Below are 27,012 nucleotides of genomic sequence, written 5' to 3'. Positions count from 1 at the left end.
TCTTTTTTTTTTTTTTTTTTTTTCCTCCCACCTGACCAGCCTGCACAAACCTCATCCAACCTGGCCTTGAACACCTCCAGAGAGGGGGCTTCCACAGCCTCCCTGGGCAACCTGTTCCAGTGCTTTACTGCCCTCATGGTGAAGAATTTCTTCCTGAATCTCCCCTCTTTTAGTTTAAAACCATTACCCCTTCTCCTATCACTACCCTCTCTTGTACAGGCTTACCTAAAAGAAATTATAGGGCTGTATTGTACCTTACAAGATACTGATTTTGAGAGAAAACATTTATAGAACACTTTGAAAACAAGGACCTTTCAGAGTGTCTTAAGTAGGGTATTTAGTTTAAAGAAAATACTGGGGTTTGAGACTGTAATTTCAAAAGTGATTTTATAATAATTTTACTATATTTTTCAGGTTTATTTCTTAAGTGTTTTTCTTATGAATTCAGCACTTACATTGGTCCTTGCTCTACAAAAGAACATACTATTTAAACTCAGATTTCTACTTTCTACTTACTGACTAGTCAATAATCCATCCTAGTAATGGAATACATAAATAACATTAAAGACTGTACAATCATCAGCCATGTGAATCAACTACACCCATTCCAGTTGGTAGTTTTTTTCTCTCCCTAAGCCCATGACATACTTGACATCATGTACCTTTCAATCCACACTCACACATTCATGAAGCTTCATCAAATTCATCTTTAATTCAAACATCACAACCTAAGACTTTCAAGCCTGCTTTCCCAGAAATCTTTGCAGATATTGGAATTAACCTTGCAGTTTTTCCATCAGCTGCTATTTCTAAACTATTTGCTCTCCTGAAGATAAATGACAGCTCAATATCTTTGATATTGATACATTGACCAGATATTTTTCATTAAACTGTGGATGAAAACTATCACTATTTGCTACTTTTTTAAAATTTTTTTTTTTTTTTTCATTTTTATTTATGATCACTGCTGCAACTACAGGTTCAGGTTCCCAGGTTTGTTATTATTAGTGTCTAAAAATAATCCTCCTTGGACTTATTGATTGCAAGCCCTTACCAAATCTAGACTTACAGGACTTATAGTCAATGCTTTCCCAGAGGGACAAGCTGTGCCTCCACTTTATCTTTACCACTGGTACTTGACATTTGGAATTTTTAAGCCTCATTTTATCTAATGCTCAACTATCCCCCATTCCATACTCCATTCCTACAGGCAAAGAACAGTCCCACGGCAGAGGCTGGGAGACCTGATGAGCTACTTCTGCCTTAATCTTCCTTTTTCCCCTTCCTAGGTTTGCAGTGGTAAACATTACTCCTTGGAGGCAAAACCTGGAACAACTTTTCTGATAAGCTTTCTTAGAGTTGGTGTGTAAATTGTGAAGATATTGAGCCATTTAAATTGATGGAGAGAAAAGAAAAATCATCCTTCTGCTCATCATGAGATAGATATGCCCATCAAAAGGCAGATTTTAGACCTGCATCTCCAGTGTGAATTGAGGAAGGGCTAAGCAGATATCTCACTGTGCTCAGTAGCTAAACTGAGGAACCAGAAGCACCTGCAATAGCTCAGACATTTCTCTCACAGAATTAAGCTTTTAATGAGAATGCCAAGAAATTCCTGTCTTGACAGTCTAATCAGGAATATTCAATATAACTTTTGTATGTTAGGACTTAGTGAAGCTAAATGAAAATGATCTCTCAATGGGGATTTTCCCACTCAATCCCCATGTTTAAGGACTCTGCCTTCCCAAGTTTCCTGGCATTTCCTTCAGCTGCAAGAGCCACTGAAACAATGGCAAAAACAAGCAAAATGTTGGCAGGATAGGCAGGAAATCCTTATTCCTTACAGGATTTAGTTTATATGATCATGTGTGTCAGATGCACAAGAGGAGGAGAGAACCAAAAAATTTGCAACAGTGCTGGCAACCTTGCAGTGGAGGATTGACAAGTTCATGCAAGAGAAATTAACAGCCAAAGGCCTGAAAGGAGAGGTGGTAAGGGCAGACTGCTCATAGAACTATCATGCATAGAAATTGCACAGATATGGAACAATTTATATCTTTTTTTTTTTTTTTCCTGATTTAGGAAAAAAAAACCAAACAACAACTTTTCTTCTTTCACCACAATTCCTGCCACCACTACTGGTGCAGGTATGCTGGGTCTACTGGTGGTGGAGGCAGACATAGGGGTGGCAGAGGGGCCAGGCAGCACTTGTACCATCAGCCAAGACAGTCATTGTGACCACAGTGGGAGAGCAGAAAAGTACACGTGGGTCTTGAAGTTGGGCAGAAGTTGAAAAGCCTTGGGGGCACAGTGGGTATGTCCTGAAGGATCAACCAAAAATCAAGTGTGACCACAAAACTATAGTTAAGCCAATAATGATACAAACAAAGTTCATAAATTTACTTTTTTCCCCGTCTATGAAGTGAAAACAAGAAGATTTTGAAGACAGATGATGAAAAATGTCCTGCCTGGGGGCTGTAAGGAGCTAAGGAAAGAGGATACAATTTACTACAGATACTGAGTCAGTTTGGAATAAAAAATCAGGCCCAGAATACCTCCTGTACCAAGTGCCTGTGGCACACAGTTATCTTAAACTCAAAAGGGCTCAGAAAGACTGAAAACCAGGTTCTTGTCTTTGCACATCATGAGTCTCTCAGCTATTTCCTCTGCAGCACCAGGCTGTTCTTCACTGTGTGACCCTTGTAAGGGGTTCCACTTCTTGTTTGTTCATTCATGCAAAAAAAGAGCTGATGCCATTTCAGAGGCTCCCTGCTCTCCTTTAAAACACAAAAAACTCTCTCAAAGGATCCAATGCAAGCTTTGGCTCTTCAAGAAGAGTAGAACTGGCATATCACCCTGTTTTGATTCTCTGTTTTGGTGTCCTCATGAACAGAACTAACAATTCTTTCTTTCCAGTTTTGCTTTTGAGTGTTTACTGCTGCTTATTTCTTTACATCTTTTTTTTTCTTTTTTTTTTTTTTTTTAAGTATTCTTATAAATCTGACAGTACTTCACTTTTCTGTTCCATAGATTAGTATCCCTGTTCCAAAACTAAGTGAATCAGCCACATTGCTTTTGAAGTCTCTAAAGAGCTTTTGCAATTTTCTGTGCCTCCTTCAAGTGAACTCTACTATCTCAGCATGTTGGCCAATTTTCTTCTCTAGTTCTTCTTTAAAATAAACACTGACACTACTCTTTTTCTTAATGTATTCCTCTTTTTATCTAGTTTGGTCTGCCTACACTTTAATCTAACTGTATTGCTTAATTCCCTGCAGTGCTTGAAATTTGGACTGTTATTAAATTGTGGTCAGTACTACTCTTGTTAAAGTCACTTCATTTCACCACAACACTTAGGCAAGATGAAATATAAAGCACTATCCCATCTAGTTACAAAATGAGCCAGTTCTTCCATTTCTGAATTGCTTTAGTGCAACAGTCAACATTAAATGAAAATCCTCCCTCAAACTGTTCTCCCTAGCCTAATAGCTAAGCCACCTTCTCCAGGATTTTGAGGAACACTTTTTCCTCTAAAGCTACTTTTCTTCTAGTTCCTCTTTGGCCAGCTGCACTGACTCAACACTTGAATTATTCACATATTTTTTGTCTATTTTCCATAACTGATGCCTGTTTTCTATAATGTCTTCATTTTCAGATATTATGAAAACATGAAAACATTAATTGATCTTCTTATTAGTTACTATTAATATCACATGGTCAAACTTTAATTTACTTTAGTTCATTATCTCACCAAGTTCATTACCTTTGTAATAGGTAAATGTCCTTTCATGGTAACAAGTATATTTTCATGGCCATATTAACCATTGCTGGATTTACTAAATAGATTTATGGGAGTGTGTCCCCTCCTCCCCTTATCAGGACCACCCAAATAAACTTGTTCATGGTATGCTGAAGCAACTGTACAATTCCTCCCATTTAAAGCAACACTGCAGCTGGCCCTGACATTAACTATATATATTTTTTTATTTTTTTTTAAATAGAGACTATCCAGAGGAACATTTATCCTACTCCCATTTCCAGAGAGCCAGACTATCTTCACAACTCCATTTAATCCCTTCACCTTTATTGCAGGGATTTATGCTTCCAGCCATTCCAGCTATTTTATCTCTCAATGCCTCAAAGAGAGCAGAAGAGCCACACCTCAGACAGCTGTCAGTTATCTGGAGGTGGAGGAACCCTAGAGTGCCTTAATCCACCACAGGTGCAGAGATATCTTTACTATCTCCACAATTCTCCAAGCTGGAAGCACAGAGAGCATGAGTTAGAAAACATGTCAGCAGGCTCATCACTGGCCACCATAGATCCAGCGTGGTGTTTTACCTCTGGCACAAAGCTTTTCCCCTTCTCTGCTGAGAAAAGGCTCTGGTACAGGGAGATTGAAGGGCCACATAACCTGATGGGCAAGGTCAGTCTCAAACACAGCCTTCATTCAGCCAGAGCTTCATGAACTGCCCTTTCTTAATGCTTCATTAACACCATTGTGCATTAAAGACTCCAATGCTGAGTGTTTTATTCCTTGAATGAAACCTTTCCAACACCACTGCTCCAGGGGTGCTCAGACTGCAGGGAGAAGAATCAAGCAGAAAGGCCAGAAGTCACCAGTGGGGAGTGGTGGGACTGCCCTTGGCCCAATCCCTGGACCACACAGCCTGGCTGAAGAGGTATACGATGCTGAGGAGCCAGCACAGGTTGGAGGGAACCCTGTGCCAGGTGATCAACAGACCCCTGGGTCAAGCCAAACAACTTCCAGGAGTCAGGCTTAGGGTGTTTACAATACAGATGTTTGGAGATACAGGAATGAGGACTGTGAGGTCCACACAATCTGAGCAGAGATACCCCATGAGACCATGTCACTTCATCCCAACCAAATATCCAGATAATGAGTTGATTATGTAGTTCATCCTTCTCCTCAAAATAAATAAAATACCAAAGGTCACTGATCATAAGTTCCTGCCCATGCACATCAGTCTGGCTGCTTCCTTCCCTCCAGAGTATAATTGAATTGTTTTAGATATGAGTTTGTGTCTGTTGCAATTGTTTTGGGTCCTCCAGTAACTCAGAAGGTTTTGGAGCAGCAACAGCTGGGCCACTTGTTTACATTCTGAAGTTTGTTTACAGGAAATGCTTAATTTTTAAAAAATGTTAATAAATTAGTTCAGTGAACTTATTTCATTGTAATTCAGAGTGTAGCAGACTTTAGAGTATTAAAAATTGTTTTGGACTAGAAAACTAGCTTTTTGATAATAAACATCAGAGCACCAGATACTGCAGGATGGCCCAAACAAGATAATGAGTTAGGGCCCAAAGAGCACATGATTTCCTTAAAATATGCTCTTGAGATGTTTCATACTAATAAATACTGAATTGCTCTGCTTCACTTTTTGGTTTTTTAAGACATTTAATTCAAATTTTGAGGTTTTGGTAGAAAACACAAGAGCTATACATTGTCTAAAAGAAACAGTGTACAAACCAGACACATGCAGAGACTAGAATTTTTATGTGATTGCCTAACTCCAGGAGTAGATAAGAAAAAAAATGAAGACAAACATCATGAGAGACCCTAAAACTGTGAAAATCATCAACGACACAACAAGGGATCTTAGTCTGTGTCATAGGAAAGCACCAGAAATACAGCATGAACTGTGAAGGCACCACAAAGATCAGAAAAAGTTACCTAGATCTTTTGAAACCCTCATGAAGAACCAGTGATCACATCATGCCACATTTGCTGATTCACATCTAGATTTTGGTCAATATAATAAAACACCTCCCTCCCCCCCCTGCATGTGGATGTGAGTAAAGGATTGGAAAACATTCCAGTGAAGTAGGGCTAAGGTGCACAATCTGTTGTGTTTTTATTTTTTTTATAGAGAAAAGGTTAAGATGCAAGCACAAATTATGTGAGCAACAAAAGTGGCAGCAAAAGACTTCTTACTCAGCTGCACATAAATAAAGTAAGATCCAACACCTGAAAGCTAGGCAAAAAATTGTGCTTGTCAGCTTTATAAAAATGCTTTCCTTTTAAAAGCAGATTGTTTTAGTGATTGGAATAACCAAATGAATATTTATTGTGAAGGCACAGTGCATTCTCAATCTCTGAGAGTTTTCTTGTTTCTCCGTCCTCTTTCTGCCACGTTCCACCCCCCCCCCCCCCCCCACACACACAAAGAAAAGACAACAGAGAAAAGAAGGGTTTACCTGGATCATTAAGAAATTCCTCTGAGGTGTTCCACATCCTACCATCCAAGTACAACGTGCCATTGGTGGAGTTAAACTTGGTGTAGTCCCTGACACACTTGTGTCTCAAGTTGCCCATGAAGAGCTGGAGGCCTATGAGGGCAAAGACACTCAAGCAGAAAACGGTCAGGATCATCACATCAGCAAGTTTCTTAACAGACTGGATAAGTGCCCCTACAATGGTCTTCAGTCCTAGGGAGATAAAAGCCAAGAGTTTATAGACTGAGAGGCTGAAATGTGTCTGCAGATTGCTACTTTTCACAGTGACATGCTCCATGGAAGGGAAAACTGGAAGGATTTCTACTATGTCTTTGTAATTGGACAGCAGAAACGAGAGACAAGTGATCACTAGGAGCATTTAATCTGGCCTGTTTTTGTCTAGTCTTGGTATCACTCTGACACAAATACTGATTTCAAAATGGAGGGAAAGAACTGGATGGAGGAACAGTGAGAGACAAAAATGATGGATGAAGAAAAACCCGAATATCTTCTGTTTTCATGGAGCTGCAGTAAATTCCGTAAAGCCTAAATCCCATTGAATTCTGAGAGTATGAATTAGTTTGAAACCACTCAGGTGAGACTGATAACTTTATCCCTCACATAAACAGATAAAGAGGTATGGAAATGTTATTTATTCCCTGATTGTTTTATATATTTATCTGTCAAATCCATCACATTGTCCTCATATGAATTATTCCTCTGCTTTCTATTCATTTGCTTAAAACAACAAGAATTTGGGATTAGAAATAAGCCAAATAGTATGGGCAATCAAATAATTCCAGTGGAAACTAATTGAGTAAAACAACCTGAGGCTCCAACAACACCTGGGTGAAGTTAATAATGTTATAATATGCTACCAGTGTAGATAAATCATCTTATTGCAAACACCAAAGGCTTGGGTCACACAGATTACCTTCTACTGTGTTATTTCACCCTGTATCACTAGCTTGAATTTATTAGTCTATAAATACAAACACATATATTATTACACTGTTTTCTCAAAAGATATTGCTTGCTTTTGAAGTGCTCTTGGAGATCAGTACTATTTGAGCTAATTGAACATCACATGAATACAACAAAAAACACTTCAAAAAAAGACTTCCCTAAACTTGTGTACTTCATTTGGACATCATTGTCAGCAGCATAATGGTAGCAATTTTGTTGTTTCTGTCCTATTTATATTTAATTAATACTCAATAAGTAGTAATCAGTGCTTCTGATAATCAGTGTCACCACTATGGCAGCAGTAAGAGAAATGGAGTTAAATGGAAAAAAGAAAATGCAAAGGGGAACAGGAGGAATTCTGAGCAATACTCAGAAGCACATTGGTTTGCTCAGTGAATATGATCATACACATTAAATCTCAGTTCTCTGGAATTCCACCCTGAAGAGTTTGGCAGCCACAAAGCTTGAGTTAGTGCTGTATAATTTAAAATAACATGAAAATGTTCTTGAGGGCTCATGGGAGAGCAAAATAGGTTTTTGATCCTACTTAAAATTCTGCACTTAAGGTAAGGGGAAATCATAGTTTCTTGAAGGAGGAGCTGCTAGGATAGCCAACAGGTCCAGTAGTCCCTGTTTCCAGCAGCCTAAAATATTCCATTCCTGCATAGAGCATTGCCATTAGGTTAACTTCTGAACTACGTTAAATATAAAAAATGGCTATTTAACAAAAAGGGAATGACCCATCAGGGGTGGGTAGCCCCCTTTCTCCACTAAATTCTTTGTTTGTCTCTTTAAAGCTAGTTTGTGGCATGGTAAGAAGAGACAGGTTAGACTGCTCTACTCAAAAGTAAAGAAAAAATATTGCAGTATAAACATCAGGCAAAAGTTGGATTTTCATGCTCTCTGCACTCATCACCAGGAAGAGATTTTACAAATGAGGTCAGTTCTGCTCTGGTACCTAGAAAAGGGCCAGCTTTGAACTTTTAAATCTATCTGTAGATCTGGCTTCCTATTTTGATGCCTAAATAAAAAGCATAGTTCTTCAGATAATCTAGTCTTTGGTGAACTTGACATCTGAAGTAAAACTAGTTTTAGTTGTAGCCTGATTCTGAAGGACTTGCTAGGGTCTCACTCTTATCCAGAGTGAAGAATATAAGACCTTCAGGACAACCAGGTCTTAAACAAGTAGAGAGGTGGTGAAAAATAAATGTGACTTGTAAATGCAACAGAATATTTTTTATTTTATCTAATATTCTGAAAAGTTTTTGATGATTCTAATCATTGTCTGTCCTTTGAATGCACTGAGGTTTCTCCACTGAATCTGGTGAAACCTGGGAAGTAAAAATGCAAACCAAGTCTTAAAAAAAGGGAAAAAAGCCAAACCACAAATTCTTTAAATTCAGTACCCTCTGCGGAATCCCTGCAGCACATGTATTTGTTTGTAATACTAATGCAAGCTTGGAGGCTGTATTTATATCATCTAAATACACTAATTATCTTACTCACATGGGCAAGGACAATGGGAGTCCTAATATGAATAAGGATAATACTAGGAAACAAGACCTACAAAATCCTAATCACCAAGAAAGACTATCTGCTTTCAAAATCAGGTCCCAGTACTATTATTTTCAAGGTCATTTCATGAAACATGTTTTTCTCAGTTTACTTACTGAATTTTAAATAGAATAGTAACTATACTATTAGTTTTTTACAAGTTCATTCCTTGCAGGTATCAAACATTTCTCTACTGGAGACCTTTCTGCTTTACTTGCTTTTTTTGGGTATTTTTTTTGTTGTGTTTTAATAGCATAGAGACTTCTTAACAGTTTGAAAATGCTTTAGTAATAAAATTGCTGCAATTAAAGACCTTTTAAAAAGAACTAGTACTCTGCCTCCTGGATCTTTGCTAAAATTTTCCAGGAAAACCATTTGGAGAGTGGTGTACTTACAATGTAACTGGCTTTTTTCTCACCCTTTAAAACCAAAATTTGCCCAGGAAATTAAGTAGTATTCATCAAGTTGCTTGGCACAAGTCACTGCTAAGTGTCTACATGACCATTTGCTTAAACTTTCTGTGCCTCAGAGGGGAAATAGGACACTCAGGAACTCTTACAGATGCTTTGCATCTCTCTGAATCAACCCCATGTTTTGTAAAAACAATGCTAGCTGTATTCAAATTTAGAGCACTGTTAAATCTAGATAAATAATCCTCCTTTGAAACAGTGCCAATGAGAGCACTGCACTGTAGCTTATTAGAAGATATTATTTATGGGGCATTAAAGGCATTTACTTAATTCTTGCAAGTCAAATATCAAACCAGGCAGCATGCAGCAAAAAATTGAGGATCTGATCCAAAGCTGAGTAACATCTACTCTCACTAATGATAATGGGTCTTTAGATTACTCCCTATGGAGTAATGTATACTGGCTTTTCCTGAATCACTGATTTCCTTCCACACTTCTGGGCCAAATCCTGCTTGCATGACATGAACACCACCACAAAATCCAAAATTAGTAGAATGAGGGCTGTATAGGCAGCCTGACATCTGCAGAAAGCAAGAAGGATTTGACCCAAACATTCCTGTTAATGCAGGTAGAAATTAACACATTCAGAGGTTAATCAAATAATCAGTTTTCAAATGCAAATCAGAAACAGTAGAAAATGCAAGCAACACCAAACAATGAGAAATTGCAAGATTCCCACAACACCATCCATTCCTCCTATGAGATGTGAGAAGGTATTAACGTAATTCAGTATGACATCCACACCAGATGTTGGCAATCACCTACAGAACCTCAGATGCTTTCAGACCCAGTCCAGAAACGAACAGGGAGAAAAAACAAAGCCCCAAAAGTAGAGTGTGGCTTGCAGCATGATTGTCCTCACCTGGCTTACTCCTTTTCCTGAGGATATATGCATGTGTCTTGTAAATGTCTGCATGAGTCACATAGGGAGAAAAGAGCTCACTCTTGATTAATATATTTTGCCACTAGCCATTGATACATGGGGCAGCGAAGAGTTTAACAGCATGTTGGCAAACTTGAATGGTTGTCAGCATTTCTGTAGACCACCTTTGCATTGAAATGTGATTGCCAGGCCATTCTCCAAGGCAAATGCAATTATGTCATGTATTTCTTGACTCTGGGATAGCTACTTCTTGAGAAAAATGACTTACCCACCAGAAAAATGACATTTATTTCTTTGCAGGAGGCCTCGAGTGAGACTGAAGCTGTGATCAGGGATCAGTCTCCTCCACAAAGCCTTAATTCTTGTGCTTCGAGCTCTGTTCTGGCTATCAGCAAAGTCCTGCATAACTTTCACAGCACTATTTATAGCTTTTAGACTCACACCGACTTAAACGGGAGCTGGATCAGGCCCCAAAGTGCCTTGGCCCAATTTTCTCTGAGGTCACCTTTCACCAGCATCCTGTCTTTTTATGTGAGATGTCTGTGCTTCTCTGGATCCGGGCACTTCACAAAATCCTGGTGATGATGATGGTGGCCTGAGCTTTGCACAGAAGGGTGTACCTCAGGGTTTGACACTACCCCAGTTAGTAGTTATCAAAAAACCATGGGTGCTTTCCATGCAGATAAACTATGATTTGAGACCTCCATTGGCACAGGAAATGTTCCTGTCGAGCACATTGGCACTTGGAAATGCTGGTAATGGGAGACAAATGAGTGACTTCAGTGGGTTGTTCTGCTGCTGACCATGGTTCCTACTGAGACTGAAAACAAATGAATCCAGTTGCCACGGCAACACGCAAGACGCTAACTAATAAATGAAACCACTGAGAGCTAAAAGTTTTATTCTTCCATAGAGAAAATGGTACCCACATCTAATTACCTGAACATAAGGGATATATGAAGAAAGGAAAAAAAAATATATATTTTAAAGAGCTTGGATAAACAGCTCCTCAGCTACTGTACAAAGCTGGTTCTCCCTCAATATCATGGACAACTGGAAAACAGAAAGTAGTGGGTGTGTTTAGTGCAGAAAAGGGAAGATTGAAGGGATCCATGAAGTTCCTCAAGCATATCACAGGATGCTTCAGAGGATAAGGCACTGACCTGATGTCCTACACAGTGGCTGTGGGGTAAAATATAAAGAGGTGGTAATGCATAGAGAGTGAGACTGGATGGGGGTCTGGACCTGCAGGTGATCCATGGCCCTGGGCAGCAGGAGATGCTCTCATGATGGCAACCAAGTGGAGCCCCAGATCTCCAATGACTGGGAAGCAGCAGGCTTGTTGGTAGATGCTAATATTTGTGTCTCTGAATCTGAACCTGTCCTCCCATGGCAGAGCTTCTCATGCAAAAGTGATGAGAGCAGACTTATAAGGAATATCATGAGACCTCCACCTTTGAGGGACTGTTGGAACAAGTAAGGCAATACACATCATGCCAGGTCTGAACTAAACAAAACACAGCCTTGAGCCAGGGGAACTGACTCAGAGTTTAGGAGATCTTTTTGAGTCCTGTGAGTCTGTGTCCCCTAAACGTCCCTGTGCCTGCTTGTGCACTTAGAGCCAGGCATTAAAGGTAGGTGAGATTTATAAAAGCACTAATTGTTTGCTATACTGACTCCCTCTGGAGTCAATAGTGAAGCTCATTGATTACAAGTGAAGCAAAATGCCTTTGAAAAGGCATTGAAAACCAGCCTCTAAGTGCTTTGCTGGACAGAAGCCTCACACCACGGAGGCCCGTTACTTTCGGTAAACAATTTCACTGAGCATCCTGAGCCCAAGTAGGTTTGTGCAAACATAACTACCTGATGGAAAAGTGTGATCAATTTTATTGGGAAAAGCTTAGATATTTGCAAAGGAGAACGCACCTCAGTGTTCGTCACCTAAAATGTAAAAGAGGAAGCAAAAATAACAACCCTACTCTCCTCTCTCTAGCAGTTGAACTCAAAAATCTCATGGAGGATGTTAGAGTTTATCAACTTTTCATTTCTAAGCCTATTCTGGAACAATATTTCATCTCAGCATAAGCCTATGTTATCATTAAAAACTTGGTCTGATCTGCAAATAAACACAGCATCATGCTCAATATTTCTTTCAAAATATATCTGTCTAACAGAAAAATGAACCAACTCCTCTGAAATTATCTCCTAACATAAATAAAAACCCAAACCTAGCTGTGTTTTACTGGCAGCTATGTGTTCCTTACCAATCTGCAGCTCCCCACATCTGTAATTTAAACATACTCATGGAACAGGTAATCTTGACAGTAAAATCTAAGACCAGATATTCTATTAGCATATCTTCAGGCTTTCATGTCAGCAAATAATTTAGGTACTAGAACCTAAAAATGCAAGTTCTCAAAAACCCAATCAAACAGTCGGGAAGAAAAAAAATAATGAGAATGTGAGTTATTATGTGTTACACTAATAAATAATGCTCTTCATCCTTTTTTCTATATTAATCAAGAAATGGAACAACTTTGGTTTACAGAGGGCTTTGGTATATTTTGAAATACATTTTTTCTGAGTTGCAATACTCCTTTATTTTCCACTAAAAAAAACAACCTTCTGCTCCAAGTCTGATATAGAACAGTAGAAAATTGCTATATATATATGTATATATAACTCAACAAAATTGACAGGTTCTACTCTGAAGAGGCTCAAGCTTGAGACAAGATGGAAAGCGAAAGGCATTCCCTGGAGATGGCTGTCCCTCCAAGTTAGTCTTCAAATTGCTAGCAAAAGAAGCCAGCAAACTCCAGTTTTCTTTCTAATTAACCACTACTATCCCACACAATCTTTAAATCTGCTTCCTAAGGAAAAAACAATATAAATAAATCATTTTTTAATGGAAATTTAATTAGAAATACTTAAAAAAAAAAAAAAACACCTCTCTGCTGAGATCTTGTTTTAAACTTAGACAAAAATCAAGACAAACCAATTTCAAGGAATTCCAGACCTAATGCATGATTAAAATATTCTTGAAAGGCTGTATTTTGAAATGCACTTTCAATGAAAATACCTTCCTCTTTTAGTAATTTCACTGATTTTCATTAATTTTGGAATGAGGGAGTAAGCTCTAGCACCATATATATGTTTTCTTAGCACCTCAAATCCAAAATTCCCATTTCTAGTTTATACTCCATGTGAGTGCAGGTGACTAGTCATAATACACATGTCTACTAGTTTACAACACAGAATTTGCTTATATTTATACTATCGTGTAGATGTGCATAATACAATGGGTGGAAAAGCCTTTCAGACCTTAAAGAGCAGTGTGTGAGAATCTGAGCAGTCCTCTTGGTGCTTTGAGTATTTTTGAGATGTAATTGCCAACATCTGTTCAGGATTATCACTGATATCTACCATGCATGGTTTTTGCTATCTTCTCTACCTTGTCATGCAGGTTGGAGATGTTAAACACTGAGGCTGAATGAGACCTGTCCATAGATATTCCTTGGTAAGAAATTACTAAGTAGCAAATATTCAATATTTTAAGGAATAACAAGGGATTAGATAAAAAGCTATGGGGGGGGAAAAAAAAAAAGAGCTTCTTTCATTACCAGATCTGTAGTAAAGCACTGATTTATTTATTTTTTAAAATGTTTTATTTTGGGAAGAGGGGTGAATATCCTTTAAATTGTAAGGAAATGGGAGTTGGTGAAAGGCTAAACCCACTGAAATCAATGATGAAAACTTTTCTGACCTCTTCAGGGTCAGAAATTTAAACAGTGTTTCTATCACATGCAAGTGGATAAACACCATGACAAATTAGGCTATCTGTGCCTGCAGTCTTGAAACCTCAGCTCATAGCACAGATTTAGATTCCTCTATCGATGTGCTCTTAAACACAAACACGCATTTTGAGGTCATTAACCTTCCATTTTTAAAAATCAATATTCAAAGACTTTAAAAGAGTTTCATTGCCATTTTCATATGGTTCATGAACGAGTACTTGGTGTCTGTGATTCACGAGCCACACACACCAGAGTGTTTACAACAGCTCTCATCTTAGCGAGGTCTGTAATTCTGGAGGCATTCTAATTCCTTCTGCCCACAAAAACAGTATTGGAAAAACATATAAAAAAATGTATTCTATTGACAGGTCACATTCCCTACATTCCTCCATTTCCTGATCAGTGTCTATGGTAAAGTCAATTGTAATGACTGTGTTTACTAAGGAAATGGCATGTAGGCTTTAACTGCAGCCGGAGTGTTTAACCTGATTTTCACCTGAAATGACTGAGATTGTTTTCAGCGCCCGCAGCACTCTGAACGTTCGTAAGGCTGAGACATTGCCCAGGTCCACAAATTCAGTTATGTATCTGTAACAAGGGAAAGTCACACACAGACAATGACAAAACACCAGCAAAAAAAAAACAACAGTCAAAGGGACAAAGAGAGACAGAGAAAGAATCACTTGTAGCTGAGAGCCAAAAGGTAAGGATCAGGGCTTCTTACCTGGGATTACTGAAATAGTTTTTAAAGCTCTCAATACCCTGAAAGTCCGAAGAGGTGAAACACTGCCTACATTCACAAATTCTCCTACATACCTGTAGAATTAAGTCACAGTTATTTGGAATTATACAATAGAGTAGGAGACTTGTCTGAATGAAGAATGCATTCATACATAGCAGGAGTGAACGCAGCCAAATGAGAAGTGCATCCACTTTTCAGGCTGTTCCCTGATGCAACTTGTCCTTAGTTTTTCATAGTAAAAATTATTTCAACGTTTCCTGAGCTTTTAAACTTATCTAATAGGCATCCATTCTTTAAAAGGACTGGGTAAACTTTGCTATTGTGCTGCTCAATGAGAAATACTTAAAAGATTTTGCCATCATGTAGTTTAACAGAAATTCTTTACATTATAGGAAACAATAACAGTTATTTTGCTGCTCTAAAAAAAAAAAAAATAAAGCTTCACATAACTTTCACATCATAGTTTTCTGTGGTAAAGTAGATGTTGTCTTCCAGAGATGCTTAAAATTTTATTTTGTTTTGTACATTAAATTCATGCCCCTTGGCTGCAGGAAGATAGATTTTGAATGACTATAATTGCAATCCTACTAAAAACTATTTATGAGTGAAATACCAGTCCCAACTCTTCACTGCTGTGCCTGCTTTGGTCATCATGGAGACCCATGCCACAGCTGAGAGAAATGCTCCCAGGAGAGTCAGTTATTTTTATCTGTGTTTTATGAAATTATTTCCTCTGTGTTATTATACAATAAAAGCACAGTCACCAGTGCATTTTCTCAACAAAACAGCTCTTTGACTCTTTAATTTTTACTATGAAATCTCTTAAAATTTATTTACATATTTTACTTCATTGAGGAATTTGTTTTTACATGTTAACTCACCTGGTTATTTCACAAAGGCTGCTTAAGCAGACCCTGTGCAAAGGCCTCTAGGGAGGACAAACCATCCTCTTCATATCTACTAATTCATATTATAGCCTGGAAGAGCAATATTGCTTCTCCTCTTCATGATCTCATAGCAATGTCTGGGCAAAGATTTACCTATTTGGAAATTTCTCTCTAGATTTACCCAGTGCTTCTCTCCCAAACTCTTCTGCAGCTTGCAAGGGTGAAAAAGGATAATTTGGGGAGAAGCAATATGGTTTTGCTGATCAGAGATTAGCAATAACACATTGAGAGATGGACAAACATATGAAGCAAATACTAATACTGCTTGTTCGCAAGAGTTCATTAAGATTTATTTTGGCCATTTGTTGGATGAAATTGCAGCAGACCAGTTTGTCTGGGAAAGAGTGATCTAAACAGAGGCAAACTCAGTTTCCCCTGAACCCATTCAAGGGTGTCACAAACCATGGCCGTGTCTGTTAGCTCAGGGTGGAAGAAAAGCCCTGGAGACCTGTGGCACCTCTTGCCCTCAAGTATGCTATTTGAAACTACTCTCTGTGACCCAATCTGTGCTGCTTCTGCCCAAAAGAGGAGGTAAGAAGTTATTTTGCAATAAGTGCAAAGCAAGTGATGGCTATTCCCCTATAACACCCACAACTGAAAGAATCAGATTTTCTGTGAACTCAAAACCATTGGTCCATCTAGATCTCATGGTCCCCTATCAGGCTTTTCCATTTTGAACTCTCATGCCATCTTTGTTTCCAGATACAGAAACACCTCTAGCATCACACTAGCTATAAGTAAAGAAAATACAGAGTTGCCTGCATAATCACTCTTCCTTTACTTGCAAATTGGATTTATATGAAGGATAAATCATATCAGAATAGAGTCCATTATCCAACACTCTGTACTATCTGCTGGTTGCATACTCGGGAGGGAGGTTTCACTGTACATATGAAGATCATATTGCAGTCACTTTTAACTTTTCAAGTGTTGTCTATGTCCTCAAATAAACTCTTTTTTATTTCTTTTCTATTCCAGAATTCCAATTATTGTTTTGTATTTTAAAACTGTTAATATAATATACCTTAAAGAAACAGTAGGAATGGATGCCAGTTCTGAAGAGCATGGCCATTGCTATAATTTGATGCTGAGAACCTCAATTTTTTGCAGTTGTAGGCCTCCCTGATTAGGGATCTTCTAATTAAGATATGAAATATTGTTTGGAAAGAAAATAGAAATGTAGCTAGGAAAGAAAGCACAGACACTCAAGTCTCTCATTAAATAAACCTTAAGGAAGGTGTCACGAATCCTTGGGCTAGATCAGAGTGGCCAAACAAGTCTAGAAGAATTAGAAAAGCCAAAAGAGGTGTAAGGCCACAGCCTCTGGGAACCAAATCCTGGTTCCTACCTGCAGAGAGTGAATTCACCTCTAGGCAATTGTCCACATCATCTCTGTGCAAATCTTGAGATCTTTCCAATTCCCTAAGCCACAAACACCCAGAGATTATGGGGACAGAATTTAAGGGAGATGCAGACCTTGACTTGCACTGACTGTTCAGATTTGAGCTTCAGTGACAGTAAATAAGATGCTCCAAGAGGAGTTCTGCAGAGCCAGGAGTGATGCCCCAACCTCTGTCGGCAGAGAAGATGAAGTGGAGCAGATTCATTGCCAAGGCTGCAAGGTGTGGCTTGTGTCCTTTTCTCTGCTCCTTTCTGCTTTACTCTCAAAAGTCTCCTTCCCTGCAGAACAGAGGGGACCCATGCACACAAGCTCTCCATGTTGTGCTGAATTCAGAGACCTGCAAATAAACTCGTGTCCTAACTCACAAACAGATGCTTTTGCAATCTGTCTGATGGACAGGAGAGGAGGCTGGTGACACCTTGTGTTGCTCTTCCCTGCCTCTAAATGTTATAGGAGAATTATGCTTTGCACTCCATGAGAAAAAGTTCAGCTGAGAACAATGTCTACTGTGTGCAGACCTCCAAAGGCTCCTCCCCATCTCCATTGCCTTTTTTTTTAAAGCTTATCACAACAGCCAGATGTCAGTTCAGCCAAGTCCATAGGAATGCAATAACAGATACCAGGATCTGGCCTAGGGCTGGCTTTGATCCAAAGACTACTAAAATAAATGGGAGTCTTCCCAATTATGTTCACACAGGTTTCACATATTTTCATGCTGTTCTTCTGCTAATTGCTGCTAAGAATCATAGAATGTCTCAAGATGAAAGTGACCTATAAGGAACATTGAATCCAACTCCCTGCTCCTCACAGGGCAGCCTAAAAGCAAATCATATTACTAAGATCATCATCCAGATGCTCTTTGAAAATTGGTCCTGATTCTTGCACCCTACCAGAGTTTTGATACCAACTTTAGTTGCCCTCACTGGTGTTTGAACTAAGTTTGGTTGAATATTTTTTTACTGGGTTTGGTTCCATTCAGGCATCACAAGCCCAGAAGCTCAGCTTCAATGTGAGGGCAAGGAGGCTTGCATCTCACCTAAGGCTGTGAATTATGAGGTTTAAAGTGGGCAGTGAGAACTAAACTAAAACCAGAACACAATATATAGGCATCATTAAGCAGAAAATACAGACAGACCAGATGAAATCTTTCTAAGATTAGAAAATGGGGCCTCTAAGAGCATCTCTACTAGCTTCCACTTCAAGACGACACGTGCTCTTAATGTGCTTTTCTCTCTTCTTTGGGTGTGAAGAAAATCTGGATTTCTAGCTCAGCTGGAGATACCAACATGTTGGAGATACCAACATGTTTGGCCTTTGGCCAGAGCTGGGGCTGACCCTGTGTATGCTCTGAGTGATGGCTGACTGTTCTCCTACCCCATGTATTTTTAGCTGTCTAGATGCCACAGATCCATCTGTTCTTTCAAAGCACAAGAACCCCATATGTCCTGAGCAAACTCTAATGATATAGGTAGAAGTATACACATGAAGGGGTATATCATGTTTTGGGGCCATATTTCCACTCTCAAGGCCTCTGCCTTTAATCTCTATTGTAGTAAAGTAATAATTCCTTGCAGTGTGAAGAGGGTTTGTTAAGAGAAGAATGCAAAAACAACTTTAGTGGTGTTATGGACAGGTAGAGAATAATAGGGATTTAAATATATGGTTATTCAGTCTCACTTAAAACACTTCCTACTCAGGGGCCTGAAGATTCCCAAAACTACATTAAATAGGCAAGTATTATTACAGATACTTTCCAAACAATTCTCTCTCTGGAGAACAGAGAGAGTAAATAATCTCAAAAATATTCTAGTGAATTGAAAGCATAGAATTGAGAACTCTCCTGGCTTCTCCTGAAACAACTCAGGTAAAAAAAAAAACCAAACAAATCTCCATCTTAATACACTTCAGCATTTTCTTATTTTCAGTACAATTTGAGTGAAAAAAACAGAGAACAGCCAGACAGTTTCTTTAAAAGTTCTAATGCATATTGCTATCATGGAAAATAGAAAGGAGTGCTACTTACGCCATAACAATAACACTGAAATCCAACCAGTTCCATGGATCCCGAAGGAAGGTGAACTCTGTCATGCAAAATCCTCTCGCCAATATTTTTATCAATGACTCAAAAGTGTAAATGCCAGTGAAAGTGTATCTGGGAAATAAAGTAGCCAAGATAAGCAAAAGCATTAGCAAGCAGTAGATGGCAGGAAAGGCAGAGTCACACTCAACTGCGTCCTACCCATATAAGACACTCCTGCCCATCTCACAGGGGTTGTTTATATGGGTCATGGCTGCAGCACTGGGCTGCAGATGAGCAGCTTCATGTGTGGACCAAGGGACATATAAGAAAGGGGAAAGTGCTCATGGCAGGCACAGGATGACGATAATTTTCACCACAGAGTGTCCCTTGATGATCTTCACTCTTTAAGTCAAGCATGAATACTAGGCTGCTAAGATCTGCTATGGGACTTCTGACACCTGCAGTCCCTAGTGAAAGAGGAATGGATTATGCCACATTCCTCATGGTTTCTCTGATATAAAGGAGGGTGGTTGTTCTATTCATACCTCTCATCTCTTCCTGCCCTGGCCATTTTGAAGAAACACAGGTTAAAAAATATCACCACTAGGTTTTCATGACTAGAAAGGGCATTCTTCCTGCAACTCCCCTTGTGTTTTATATCCATGGAAAATTCTACCAGCTCTCAGAATCAAACATCAGATTGCCCTAACTGAAAAAGAGGAAAACTCACACCAAAATACTATGTGTAGTAATTTTAACCTGCCTGACAGTGAAAGAAACACAAGGGTGGTTTTTTCCCCTCCGTGAGATAAGTTGTTCATTACCAACAGCCTCTTGACTGGGATGAACTTAGAGCATTCATCTTACCTTTTATAATAAAGATATACTTGTTATAAAAGATAGCAAATCTCTGTGGAGAACAGCAATGTATCTGACAGCCTTCATATCTGTATTCACCCAGGGCTCTAGCTACCATCAGGGACATACTGCAGGGAATGCCACACCTCCTTTTAATGTTTCTAACTGAGATATATAGCTCAATGGGCCTTTGTGTTCTGGGCTGTATCTTAATAAAAATAATAAATATTTAGTATACACCACTGGCACTCCCTGACCCTATTCTCCAAATGAAGATGCAAATTATACCAAAGTCTATTAAAAACCCCAAACACCTACAACCCCATAAAGCATAAAACTCATCAATTATCATGTTAAGGTTTTCACTGGAAACACTAGCTTGAGTTTTATGTTCAGTCCCTAAACATTAGCAGCAATAATGATGCCATCACAAACAAAAAATTACAACAGTTGGAATTCCTATTTGGTAAAAAAAAAAAAAAAAGGTGAAAGCAATTAAAGGTGATAATATATGGAAGAACTTCATTATGCATAAAAAGGACAAGTTTTGTCTTAGCTGTATTCCCCTCTCTGCAGCTGGGCACACATACAGGTAGTAGCAAATCTCACACCCTCCTGCCATCATGTCACACAGCAGAGCTAGTTACACATAAAACCTCAGCATGCTTCATCTTCAGATGGAGATTAGCAGGACTGTTCTGTGCAACAGTGGGTATTAAAGGTTTCTCACATCCCCTCTGACCATGCACCTAAGCATTATCTTGTATCTGACTACTCAAAGCTCCTATTTAGTTTTGCTCTGGTATTTCAAATATAGGTCACCCATGTGACAGTCTCTTTAAGCATGTGTATTCAGTAATATATGCAGAAAACACATGCAAAGAACTAAAAAAAATACTTAATGGTACATAAGCTCATTAAAATGATGGAGCACTTGTATTTATTCAGCATGTCAGATGGTTTAATTGATTGTATAATCATCATCTAATTCTAAATGGATCGGGCAAAGTCCTCCAGCAACTGAACAGCTTCTTTAACAACAGAAGTCAGGATTTAAAGAAAAAAAAATATTTAGTGGGGTAAGCTAAATTGATTTATTTTTTTCAAAATGGTAAGGAAAATGTTTCAAAGATCTAGGGCACATATTTGCACAAGGTTAGTCTGGCTTCCTCTATGAGTCTGGAACAGCAGAGCAAAATGGATTCAATTTCTCTTTTCCAAATCCAATATAATCAATTTGAATTAAAGTTCATCAGGTTATTTTGCTCCTAAAAAGTACTTGCCTTTTATTTCATTCTATGCATTTCAGGAGGAAAAACTGAGAGGTATAAGGGGATGCAGGAGGAGAGGAAACACGGAAGGGAAAGGATTTATTCCATGTTGCCTGAGTCCATTTGCATTTTTGCTCTATGTTTCTTGCATGCCCTGCTTGATTCATTGATAACATCAACCCATATTTTCCAGCCTATGGAAAACATGACAAGCACTTGGATATTTTCCTCCAAAATGTTCAAATTCCCAGCCACAGACCCAGACCTGCTCACCAAATTTTGACTCTCATGGATGAGATGCTCATGTTTGAGCTGAATACATCATGGCCAAGGTACAGTGGGACAGTTTTCAGTAAGAAAAGGATGATGTCAGGGGAGAGGAAAAGTCACAGACTTACTTGAGGGTAGTGCACCATACAGAAATACATGAAACATCCTGGGATTAGGAAGTTACTGCGATCAGATGAAATATTTGGTTCAGTGCTACCTATAATTAGCAATTTATGGCCTAGAAGATGTGCCCTGTATGATTTTATGAAACTTAAAATAAGGGCATTTTACTATCTTTCCTTACAGCCCTGAGTAGACCAACCAGGAGGTTATGGAGCAGCAGATGGTTGTGTTTATCATATGTCAGTCAAAAATAAAAAGTGTGCTCTGATTGGTTCAATGAGCCAAAATAATTGTTTAATGCACTGTAGGTTGATTAGCTTGTGCATCTGGTATCTGTTCCTAACAGGAATATCTTAAAGCAACTTTAAGGAATGAAATCAGCTTTCTGAAGCTCATTGGTCTCTTTTAAAAATAATTTAAAAAAATAAATAAATCAAAAAAATGCTCAGGTAATATTTTTGCTATTTTTTTCTGAAAATTTGACATGCTAAATAGACAGGAATCCTCATCAAAGTGTTCCCAGACAATTTTATGCTTGCTCCTAAAGTATACCTACCAATGATTACAGGAGAACACTTCTCATGATGAGCTCAGTCCAAAATAAACTTTTGCTCCCAACAAGTTTAAGGACAGAACTAAATATGACCAGGAAGTATTTTCTGAAATAATTCAACTTAAACTCCATCAGCCTATTCTGATGTGTCCAAACATTAAACCTCTTGCATGGGAACTGTGGAAGACTGGACTGTTTCAAATTGAGTCCTCCTTGCACGTGGTTTCATTCAGAGGTAGCACAGCAGGTGTATTTAGTAACAAGTATGAGCTTGGCAGACTGGAAGTTGTTAGTCGACTTACTAAGGGAGTTTTCACAGGCAAGAAACACCTGGCAAAATATTATTTCAGGACAGACAGTATGGGCAGTATTACTGAAAAGAAATTAGGCAGCAGCAAACAAGATAAAAAGAATGCAACAACTGGAAGAGGAAGAATGAGATAAGGATAAGGTAGGTGTAAAATAGCAAGGATACTTACTCAACATATTTGTTCCATTGTGGAGGCTCTGATTGTGCCATGAATACACAATTAGTTAAAATAGTGCACATAATAAACATACTGAACAATGTAAATAAGTGAATTAAGGAAAACAATGCATATGTTCTAAGACTTTATATATATTTTTTGTGATTTCACACAAGATGTGACAACTCATAATTTGCAAGATACTTAAAAAGCACTATAGACATTTGCAAGTACATAAGGAAACAAGTAATTATATAAACATAGCAAAAATGAAGGAATCTTCCCTGCCTGTTTTATAGTTGCCTGTGTCTTTTACATGTATTTTATACATCAAACAAACATACTGACTCTGCAGTCTTCTGAAAACACAATACCCCAAATTCACAGCTGTGTCAGTCAGATGACAATGTGCATAGGTGCACAAGTTTGTATGAAAAGAGGGATTAGTTTCATTTAAGTATCTACAGAAAAACCCATGTCTGCAAATTCCTATTTTACTTTGCATCCTGGAACACTTCTCAGGCAGCACGGCAAGTTATAAATCTGGTCTTACTAATCTCTCTAATGAGCTTGAGGTCTCACTTTCAGTACAAAATTCCACCAAAAACTAATACAAGTTTCACAGCACTAGTTTTAAGGCTTGATCTGCAAACTTGGTTGGCAAAGACGCAGTCTGCAAAGCTGACTGCCTGAGCTGAGGCACCAGTTTCCTTAATTGGAGGCTAAAATGAACCTCCCAAGTGTATAGTCCAAGCACTTAGCTGCTAAACTGAGGCCGTAAATACGAGCAGGAGCATCCTAAATCAGATTCCTGAAACTGTAAACACAGTCCTCTGAGCTGCTCTCCTAAAAGCACATGCTGATTTCTGTAAAAAAAATTACCAAACATGATGCTATTGTCCTGCATAAATAATAGGTCTGGTGCTACTGGAGAAAGTTTAACTAATTACTTTAGGTGGAGAGAAGATAAGGCAAAGGAAAAGAGTCAGTATCTTGGCACCCTTCTCAAGGAAGAACAGTAGCACCCAAATGTTTGGGGTTTTTTCTTCTTTAGAAAAAAAAAAATAGTTCGTTGTGTTTATTTTACTCCTTTACTGATCCTATTGATGGTATGTTTTGTGTCAGAAGAGCATCTATCATTTCAAAGGTTTCTCCTGAAACCTTTGCGTGGAAATGGTCCTTTTGCAGAGCCAAAATCTCTGCTGAATACAGAGTGAAAAGTTTTCCGTTGGGTCACATAAGCACCAATGAGGTTAGGTTGTTAGTAACTAACCTGCATATTCCCCGGGGTCACCACATAAAGAAGTAATTGAACTCAAAGGGACTGCTGATCTCACAAACATTTTCCACTTCTGAGGTCAACACCTTCTGCTGAAGGACTGGGAAGGTTATCTGATACCCAGTCACATTTTCTCAAGTCAGCCTGAGATATGTTTCTAAAAGTTATGTCCATCTGATTAACACAATTGGGTTATAAGCTGCAGCTAGCCTAGAGAACACTGCATTCATTTTTCAAATGCAGTGAAATGCTATTAAAACAACAATTGTAAACAGCATGGTATCTTCAGACCAGGCCAAATAAATACTATTCTCCAACTGAATTCCAAGCAAGGAAATTCCTATATAATAAGCCCTTTTAGGGTCACTGTTCTAATTTATACATTCCATTTCCCTTGTGCTATAAGCTGAATGTAACAGCTTTCCCAGATGCTCACACAGAGGCTGGTGTCATCACCTTCCTACTGAAACACCAAAGAGAATATACCAGAGAACACAGGTTGAAAATGTAAGGGGTCAGCTTTGGGACATCAAACGCATGATGAATTCAAACTGAGTTTCATGACTAAGCTGAAACTACAAAGAACATAAAAGAAAGGAACATTTCAGCTGGTTATGCACCAAAGACAGAGATCTGTGCTAAAAGAAAGAAAAAAAACCAAAAACACCTGCAGAATGAAAATTAGCATTTCTACCTGAAATTTAATGCAATGGTTTGCCTTAGAAAAAGTAATGATGATCTACTTAGAAAAAAAGAAAAAGATAAGGTGACTAAATAAAGATAATCTTATTAGTACCATTGTCTTGGAACTGCTATTAATTCTGATTTTTGAAAGCCTACTGATCCATAAGTGGACATGGCTAAAGCATCTAGAAGTGTGGGTTGGAGTCTGTTTCAGACTGCAATCCAAATATATTAAGCTACTCATCAGGATTCTTTCTGCAACAAATTAAGGCTATTATTTCCAAATTGAAGCCAGAGAATAGGCTTTGAGCAAACAGGTTCTAAAAGTTATAAATTTTAACTTCTAGCACAAAGACATGGAGTCAAACACAGCATACTTCTAGATCTTGTTATGATGGATAATTGTTAATTATCAGAATGAATACTAGAGGCTCTTTTAACTGATCATTGCAAAATTACAGAGAATATGTGCAAGCAAAGGTTAGTCCTAATCAATACCACATGTAACTGGTGCTTCACAAGGTTTCATTTTCCCTTATGGAGGAAAGTGTGCAAAATCAGATTGGAGAAAAGTTGCAAGCAGGAAACATTAACAATGATTGGAAATTCTTAAAGAAGATATTTTAATATGTGACAGAATCCATAATTTTGGAATCAAGGAAGGCGATTTTGGCAAAAACCTCCTTCTGGATCAGTGGCAAATGGAGAGCAATGGTCTATAATACCTAGAAAACCTAGGAACTAGCAGTTGCTGTGGATTTTACATGGGACAACAAACTGCTTGGAGAAACTAGGGATACCACAGAATGGACTTTGGCTTGCAGGCAAGAACAACTAAGAAGAGTCTTTTAAGCATAAGGCATCAATGAAATAAAAGAATCTTTAAATAATCTTATTAACTGGTCGAGATAGCAAATAAAGATGTTGACATTAGATAATACTGATGCAGAAGACAAAAGTATTTCTGTTTTCTGTTTGACAGAGATGGGATGCAGATCTGCACTCCCCATGTTCTCTGTGACAGAAATGGACCAGGACCTTGCCTGGCAGCCACCTGGACTACAGTCCTTTCATGAGGCTTCCTAAACTCTGAAGAATACCTAATACAGATACCTACAAGAAGTTTAGGGGTATGTTGTTAATTTAAGTAATACACATTACTAGTAGGCTGTGGGTGGGTTTTTTACCTTGGAAGGGTGCATTTTGGAATGACTAGGCTGATCAGGTTTGGTTGGATGAGCAGTGAACAGACAAGATCCATCCTGCCTGAAGTCTCAGAGGAGGAACTCCATATACAGCTACTTAACAAGAAATCTGACCCCCAGAGCTTCTATATAGGACATTTTTACTCTGCCCTCTCTATTCTGTTCTACTGTTGGCCTTCAAGGTACATTCAATGACTGGAAATGGAAATATGGCATCTACTAAAGAAGTTGCTTCAGACACTTACGTGACAGAACACCATTTGTTAATGCTCTTTTTTGGTTTTTACCCTAGGGAAAATAAAGATTGCTTGATTACACTCACGCAAGACAATAGATCTGGTTCCCAGATTCATGCCTAGGATATCATCTGCTTGAGTACTTGCAGATTCAAGCCCCTTTTTCTGCCTAGGATATCGACTGCTTGTTCAGCCAACCGGCCTTTGTGTTTCAGGTTGATGTGAAAGGTCTTTATCAACAGAAAACAAATCAGTGCCTGACGCAGGACTGGGACTGGAGCTGCTGCCTCCTGCCTTTGCTTGATGAAGACTGAGCTGCTGGACTTCTGACATTATCAACACAAGGTGATAACTTGGGTCTTTCTGGAACTAAAATTTTACTTGCATTGCAACTTTCCACAACTGAAATGTTATCCTCCTTATCTGTTCCTGACATTTCTGTTCCTGATATATCTTTCAGATTCTCCTCTGTGATCTTCATCCTTGGAAGCAACGTAACAAAGATTTCTTGCATACTTGTATTTTGGCTGACTGCTACTAAGAGCTTGCAGTTCCCATTTATTACACACACCTATGACCTCTTCACCAGCTGGTGTAGAAGAAAGTGAGCAGAAGACAGAACAGGCCTCCAAAGTGGGAGGCAATATTCACACATACATGTTTTTTTCTAAGAAGCTCATTTTTCAAATTCTTCTCTTAACCATACCTGTGCAAATTCATTGACCTCAGTTAACTTCATCAAGGCTGTGCTGATGTAACTGCCCCTCAGAATCACTGCTGGGCTCTGGGTATGCAGCTGCATGTGCTGTGCTGCTTGCACCTATAACCTGACTTAGAAGCAAATCTCTCTGCAATATTCTATGGTGTATTCCTAGTAACCACACAAACATGTTGGCTGACATCACGTGTTCACTTTTGCACAGAACTAGAGAACCTTTATCTATTTTTTCTCTTGTTACACTATCTATATTCTCACTTTTTTTTTTTTTTTTTTTTTTTTTTTTTTTTTTTTTTTTTTCCCCCCCCCCCCCCCCTGGCACGCCCCTGGGAATTG

General features: G+C 38.6%; 1 protein-coding gene across 1 annotated transcript in view; it reads right to left on the bottom strand.

Moving 5' to 3' along the window:
* LOC104396177 (sodium channel protein type 5 subunit alpha-like) overlaps nt 1-27,012 on the bottom strand; it is a 184,085-nt gene that overhangs the window by 154,006 nt on the left and 3,067 nt on the right. Inside the window, exons 3-6 of the mRNA XM_010005994.1 lie at nt 22,567-22,656; nt 19,016-19,144; nt 14,398-14,489; nt 6,217-6,447 (exon numbers count right to left, since the gene is read on the bottom strand). Of these exons, the coding sequence (XP_010004296.1) occupies nt 6,217-6,447; nt 14,398-14,489; nt 19,016-19,144; nt 22,567-22,656 (542 nt within the window). The remainder of the gene's footprint in view (nt 1-6,216; nt 6,448-14,397; nt 14,490-19,015; nt 19,145-22,566; nt 22,657-27,012) is intronic.

This window comes from Chaetura pelagica, unplaced genomic scaffold, assembly GCF_000747805.2.
Source record: "Chaetura pelagica isolate M959 unplaced genomic scaffold, ChaPel_1.0 scaffold199, whole genome shotgun sequence".
Classification (NCBI taxonomy): Eukaryota; Metazoa; Chordata; class Aves; order Apodiformes; family Apodidae; genus Chaetura; species Chaetura pelagica.
The sequence above is the reverse complement of the archived record's forward strand: the minus strand, read 5'-3'. Positions and strand labels throughout refer to the sequence as shown.